Source organism: Austrofundulus limnaeus, unplaced genomic scaffold (genome assembly GCF_001266775.1).
Source record: "Austrofundulus limnaeus strain Quisiro unplaced genomic scaffold, Austrofundulus_limnaeus-1.0 Scaffold87, whole genome shotgun sequence".
In the NCBI taxonomy this organism is placed as follows: Eukaryota; Metazoa; Chordata; class Actinopteri; order Cyprinodontiformes; family Rivulidae; genus Austrofundulus; species Austrofundulus limnaeus.
The window spans coordinates 1,205,658-1,213,192 of NW_013952489.1; the positions used below are offsets into that span (position 1 = coordinate 1,205,658).

General features: G+C 37.8%; 1 protein-coding gene across 1 annotated transcript in view; it reads left to right on the plus strand.

The window, feature by feature from the left end:
• Positions 1 to 7,535, plus strand: part of LOC106520075 (kinesin heavy chain isoform 5C) — a gene marked incomplete in the record, with an annotated part of 55,572 nt that overhangs the window by 32,528 nt on the left and 15,509 nt on the right. Inside the window, 5 exon segments of the mRNA XM_014012001.1 lie at positions 1,508 to 1,683; positions 1,753 to 1,821; positions 1,894 to 2,100; positions 3,807 to 3,959; positions 4,078 to 4,275. Coding sequence (XP_013867455.1) covers positions 1,508 to 1,683; positions 1,753 to 1,821; positions 1,894 to 2,100; positions 3,807 to 3,959; positions 4,078 to 4,275 — 803 coding nt within the window.

Consider the following 7,535-nt stretch of genomic DNA (forward strand, 5'->3'; position numbering starts at 1 on the left):
AATTTACACTTTGAGCAGTCTTGGAGAAGAAAATGAACATACAGTTTGGATTATGTATTGATAATTTTACTTATGAGTCAAAAAAATCAGGTACATGTTGAAAATGAAACAGCATTTCTATTAATCCATTTTAATTAGGATATTGTTACTTCTTCGCTTCCATACTTTTATTTGTGAGAGCTTTCTTCTTTATGTGTCATTTAGAGGAAAAATGAAACATGGGAGTCTAACTCATTTTCTCCCAGAGCCACATGAGCATTATGGTTGGCCTAAAAGGTACAGTTGTAATTAACTTTGACATTTCGTGTTTAACTTCCACTAAACATGAAATGTTTTGTTCCTCGTCTCATTGCTACGGCTGAGCACTGCTAACAAACAATAACTGAGCTCTATGTGGTATTTTGTGTGTAGAAACAACATTTTAACACATCCTCTTATAAACACTGAACATTACTGTGTGTACGACTGAATATGAAATAAATAATACAGAAATTCTATTTTATTCATTCATTAGAACAAGAAGAAAAATCTATATACAATAAAAAACAAAACAGAATTTAAAAATGAAATGAAAGGAAGCAGAGGTAAAAAAAAATCGTATAACATCTGACCCTTTTTTCTAAAATAAATTCAAATAATAGCCTACTACAAGCATTTTACAGACTCAAACTCTGAAACAAAAACAGCATCAGGTCCGTCGTTTGAACTGTTTGTCGATATATACTTCTTAGTGTCATATTTTTTAAATGAACCAGCTTTTATTAGCTCTTTAAACATACAAATTGTTCTTTAAGTTTTAATATCATCATCAACCATCCAGATTAATCCATAAAGTTACTTTTATAATTACAGTAACAGTGTTTCAACTGGCTAATTCGAAATGAAGTATGGCGCTTTTTATTGTCTCTATTCCCTTAAGATTATATTGACTCTCTCTTTTAACAAAATTGGATTGAATATTTATAGGTAATATATTTTTATGAGCATTTTACATAATTTATAAGATACTAGAGTATAATCTACTAAATCATAAATCTTCAATAATTTCAACAGTAAATATACTGTATTTCTTGGATGACCATGTTTTCTACTAATAATTATTACAGCTCTCAAAAAAATAGGATTTGCAATTGTTTTACATGCTTTTCCCCAAACTTCAACACAATATACCAAATGTGGTACAACCATTGAGTTATATAATACATCTATCATTTAAAAACTCTTCCACTTAATACAACAATGCAATATTTTTTGCTACTTTCATTCTTAAGTAATAAATGTGAGCTCTCAATATCAGCTTCACATCAATAACAACACCCCAAATTTGGAATTCAGCACCATTAATTCTGAATGGGGCTTCAATATATTCCCTTCTGTTACTAAATATCATGTAGTTTATTTTGTCCACTAAGTAATAGTGAGAGAGTTTTACTCACTGTTGAGATGTGATGAGTAACATTTTGAATTCTGAACTCTTGTGAATACCCACTGTGATTTTTTTTTTCAGGGGAAAATGTTCCTGAGGAGGAGCAGCTGAGCTCTAAAGATCCGAGGAGCATTGAGCAGAACGACAACACTCCTATCATTGACAACCTGCCACCGTCTGCAGGAGGCGTTTCCAACCAGGAGAGGAGGAAATACGAGGAGGACATCAGCAATCTGTACAAACAGCTGGACGATAAGGTGAGAGATTTCTGTCTGAACGTATCAACGTCTCAGAAAGGTGTAATATTTGCTTTTCCATATTTGCAGGATGATGAAATCAACCAGCAGAGTCAACTCGCAGAGAAGCTCAAAGAGCAGATGATGGATCAGGAGGAGGTTACTCACGTTGATCCAAACTTTTTTTCCTGTCTGTACAATTTTTTCATGGGCTCGCTCTTTTCTCCGCAGCTGCTGGCATCCACACGGCGGGACCACGAGAAGATCCAGGAGGAGTTGTGCCGGCTGCAGATGGAGAACGAACTGGCCAAGGAAGAGGTGAAGGAGGTGCTGCAGGCGCTGGAGGAGCTGGCCGTCAACTACGACCAGAAGAGCCAGGAGGCGGAGGAGCGGGAGCAGGTCAACCAGCAGCTGACCGAGGAGCTGCAGCACAAAACGGTGGGTCGTGTTGCAGTCCAGAGTTGTACACTACATTCCCATCATGCCTCAGAGTAATCTTATATATAAAGAACAGTTCATGGTTTTCATGCCAGAATTTTAGACTAAGACCATCTTATAGTGAGAAAAACACCAGTCTGGTGGGTGGAAACCCCTATCTGATTCACAGCACACTAGTATCTGAGACTGGGCAGTCCCTCCTGTTCCAGTAACTGCAGGACCTGGAGACAGAATGGTCAAAGACTGCAATTTTGACAGAGCTAGAAGACAGGTCTGCCTGGAGGAACTTCTCTATGGTGGACATGTCTCCCAATCATTTCTACTGTTTTACAGATGGATCCCTTCTGAAGGGGTCAGGAGGTGCAGGGGTGCTGATTTTGCACAATCATAGTGAGAGAGAGTGCAGATACCCACTAGGTCAGGGGTCTCCAACCAGTAGCTCGTGAGCTCATTTAAAGTAGCTCTTCAGTGCTTATGAAAAATTAGGAGAAGCGAAATTTAATTTGTCACTGGCCAAACAAATTTCAATTTAATTACCATCAATCTATAGAAATCCCTTCCAGTTGGTTGTCATTTAAACTGTATTCAGTGTTCTTTGTGGTGGTTTCATGTAAATTGAAGACAATGTTGTTGTTTTTTGTGCAAATCAAGCTTATTCCAATGGTTTAAGTTTAAGTTTAAAATTAAATGTTGCAAACAGTAGCTCTTGAACAATTTCATTTTGTGAAAGTAGCTCTTAAGGAAGAAAAGGTTGGAGACCCCAGCACTAGGTTGTTTTGCTACTGTATCAAGCTGAGATAAATGCAGTCCACCAGTGTGTGGCATCTCTCAAAGACCTTCAGTGTACACAAAAAGAAAATATTCATCCTAACAGATAGCCAAGCTGCTATTAGAGCTTTCAGAGGGCCACACTTTACATCATTACTGGCTTGGGAGTGTGCCAAAACAGTCAACCAACTGTGGAGAGATAACAGTGTGTAGCGAGTTGGTAGGAGAGAAACAGAGAGGGTGATAAACTGTTTCCGACCTGCACTACACTTTTGCCAAGTCAGGAGGCACCAATCAGATTCAACTGGTAATTATTCACCTTTTTTAATCAGACTCGTATTTACCAAAGTGTGAGATTTGTATGAAATCCATAGAATTCTTATCTCAGGCCAAAATACTCAAAGATGAGGAACCAGCTTTGGCTTTTATGGTAGTTTATTAGAAAAATATAACAAGAATCAGTTTAATTGAATAATGAATAAAAACAGTAAAAATAACATGAAAGACAAAGCAATAAGGTTTATAAAACAGTTAAAGATGAATATTATTGTAGATTTGATGTTATAGCTATCACACTAAATATTAGCTGGATATGTTTGTAAAAATGACAGAGATTTTTTTTGTGTTGGCTACTGTAGATTAGGTGGCCATTTTGAATTGAGTCGACTCCAAATGTTAATCATTTCTAGATATACATCAAATGATTGATCCCTTAAAGTTTCACCTGACTCAATCCAGTAATTTATGAGATCTATTTTGTAAACATTTAAACAGGAATGATTCTAAATCTAAACAGGTCTAATGTGAAATGTTAGCCCTCAAAATATGTGTTTGGGATTACTCTCAACTTTTAATAGACCAAACTTGAACCCAAAACCTCTAAAACTTACTAAATTACTGTCGTTTGTGTGCCTTAAAAATCTCTGTTTTATGGACAGGTGCTGCTGACAGTGGTGCAGCAAGAACTGAGCCAGCTGCAGGAGCTGAACGCTCTGCAGAGGAAACGAGCTGCCGAGGTGCTCAACTTGCTGCTGCGAGACCTCCACGACATCGGAGCCATCATTGACAGCAGCGACGTCAAGATGGCTGCGGTGAGCTCAGAGTATTCAGCAGTCGCATTCACCTTTCATCGAGCTCCAGATTTGCTGGTTGTTAAAAAAATAAAACCTCAGATGAAACCCAGTTGAACTGCTCCTCTTCCTCACTCAGACTTTAGAGATGAAGGGGAATGGCTCTGCCATGGAGGAGGAGTTCACCGTCGCTCGGCTCTACATCAGCAGGATGAAGTCAGAGATCAAGTCTCTTGTGAATCGTGGCAAGCAGCTGGAGAGCGCTCAGGCCGATGCCCACCGCAAAATCCAGGCCAATGAGAAAGAGCTGGCCTCCTGTCAGCTGCTTGTATCCCAGGTAACCATCAAACACACAAACCTTTAGCAGGATTTTATTCATATCGTTTTATAAGCACTATCCTATTTTGGAAAAAATGTTGGTTTCTTGTGTAAAACGTGAATATGAACAGAATGCTTTTATTTGCAAATCTCCTATATCCACATTTTATTTACTATGGAATATAGAAACGGAGAAAGCTGTACATTTTTTAAATACAATATAATAACTTTGAATTATATGGTGGTAAACACATTTTTAAAAGGCTGGGCCAGGGTCAACAAAAAGCTGTAAAAGTAAGTGGTGCAAACAAGAAAAAGCTGGAGGAGCATTTTGCAGCAAACTAGGTGAATTGTCAACAGGTCAGTTAAACTGGGTATAAAAGACTGGGTCTAAACAGAGCATTTTAACATGTCAGACGCAAAGACAGGCAGAGGTTCACCGCTCTGTGAAAAACTGTCTAAAATAGTGGAAATATTTCAGAATAAAATTCCGTACTGGAAAATTGTGAAGACTTTGAATATAAAATTATTATGATATAATAAAACATTATCTACAATTCATAAGGTCATAAAAACCCTAGAATCTGCATAAATTTTTTAGCATTAAGGACAAGGCTGAAAGTCAGTATTTGATGGTCCACTACTTTAAAAACTTGTCTGATTTCTTTTTCACTGCATGGATTCAGGAACACTTGCACAAGTCATTGTCTGTAAACACAGAACCGTTCAAAAATGTTGGTTAAACATTGGTTCAAAACTGCAATTTTGTTCTGCAATGCATCTTTGATGTTGTGTGTGAATGACAATAAATGATTCTGATTCTAAATAAAAAATAGGTTTATTAGGTCCTCTGGACAGTTTCTCCTTTAAAGGGATCCACGATTAGTTGTAACATTAGACTTTATTTGATAAACATATTTTAACTGTAAAATAAAGATTGTAAAAATACTGTAGGCTGTTCAGTTTTTATAATTTTTAAACTAAAAGTTTAAAAATATATTACACAGATGGAGACATTTTATTTACATGCAAAGCATTCTGGGTAAATGATGACATCAACTAGGTCATCGGTGCGAGGCTGCTAGCGAGCTATATCCACCCTGAAGGTTAATCTTGGACAATATCTGATGATCGACTCTTTAAATGAAACCAGAGAGCGTTGACAGAGAGGAGAAGGTAGAAATGACTCAGCCTGTAACTGAAAATATAGATGGAGGACAACAGAGCTGCTTCATGGAAGAAGAACCTCAGCTTAACCTGTTAGCTTTAGCGTTAGCCCCAACGCTATCACCATATATATGTATTAGCTCAGCGCTACACATTCTCCTCTCGTCACTGAGGTCCTCCATCCACTTGACAGAGAGGGGAACACAAAAATGACTCATTCTGCAACTGAAAATATGGATGGAGGACCTCAGTTTAGCTTGTTTGTCACGCTAGCGCCGAGCTAATACATATAAGGCAATATAGCGTGAGGGCTAGCGCAAAGGCTAACAGGCTAAGCTGAGGTTCTTCTTCCATGAAGCAGCTCTGTTGTCCTCCATCCATATTTTCAGTTACAGACTGAGTCATTTCTACCTTCTCCTCTCTGTCAACGCTCTCTGGTTTCATTTAAAATAGTCGATCATCAGATATTGTCCAAGATTAACCTTCAGGGTGGATATAGCTCGCTAGCAGCCTCGCACCGATGACCTAGTTGATGTTATCATTTACCCAGAATGCTTTGCGTGTAAATAAAATGGCTCAGTCAGTGTTAAAATATATTTTAAAAAATTTACAAACGTAAACGGCCTACAGTATTTTTACAGTCTTTATTTTACAGTTAAAATAAATGTTTATCAAATAAAGTTTAATGTTACAACTAATAGTGGATCCCTTTAATGAAATGGTTAGTCTCTCCTTCAAGAGACTTCTTCAGTCTGAGGAGTTTTAGGTGAGCTCAGCCTTATAAACAGTGCCTCCACATGGTGGATAAACAGGTCTAATGATGACAATCAGCACTGTTTGTTCTAAAGAGGACCCTCAGCCTAACAATAGATCCTAACGTTCACACCGAACGCGTTTTGAGCGGCCAAAAAGTGCAAAACGCCTCTCGTTGGACGCACTATGTTCAGACCGAAGAACGCACTAGTGTTCAGACCAGAACAGAAGCAGCAGCTGTGGCAGCCGGGTGTGGGAGGAGCGTCTCCTCGGCGGGTGAATAAAGATAAAATAAAAGAAAATGGCTTTGATTTCTTTACTAAAAAGCAAGCGAACGTTGGACACAGCAGATAATTAACTCTCCAGATGATTTAGAGGCGATTTTTTTTTTGTTTGGTTTTGTCACTCCAGTAGCTGCCAGCTGACGGACTTTTTTCTTTAATTTTTTTTTGTCATGAGCAGTTGATCCACATCGGTGCTGTTATATCCTGCCAGTAAATCCAACTGCACGCGGTCGATTTCAGGTAAAGATCTCCAGTCCGTCTGTTTCGGTTTTCAGTGGGAGACGCGTCGAGCGACGAAAAGTTCAGATATTTGAACTCTGGCGGTGGCTGCTTCCGCAGCACCTCAAGCGCAGAAAACGCTCTGCGCCCCTTCCGCCCAAAACGTATATGACGCGACGCACGACCCCTAGAGGCGCGTCCATCATAGACTTTGCATATGAATCGGCCGCTCCTGCCGCTCAAAACGCGTTCACTGTGAATGTAGCATTAAAGCTTTCTTAGAGCCAAACTCTGACCTAACTTTGCATTAATCTGTTCTTGTCGTGCAGATCATGCTGACACAACAGTCTGTTTAAATCTTTTGTGATTATTAACAGGTCTCTCTTGTAAATGAGATCTTGGCTCTCAATGAGACAACCTGTATAAATTAAAGTCAAATAAATAAAAAATAGGATATAAAAAAACAAAAGGAAAAAAATTAGCCTGAGGCATGCTGATATCTCTTCTTACCAGCAATAGTAATAAATTTGCTAATCCTTAATCTGACCAGAATTTAACAACCCTTCTCTACAAATTGAGAAAACATTATAGTTTCTTAAACTGGTTCATTTGTCACCTAACTAATAGAAGACAATAAAAAATATTTCCTTTTGGATATAATTTTTCCTTCTTAAAAAGGTTAAACATTAACCTTTACTTAAACATCAACTTTTATCTTAAACTTAAACTAAGTTTAGAGCTAAATATTTAGTTTTCAAATTAAATATTTAAAATTCAAGCTAAATATTTCGCTCCAGATTAAATTTAGTTACCAAGCTAAATATTTAACTTACAAATTAAATATTTAGTTAGCACT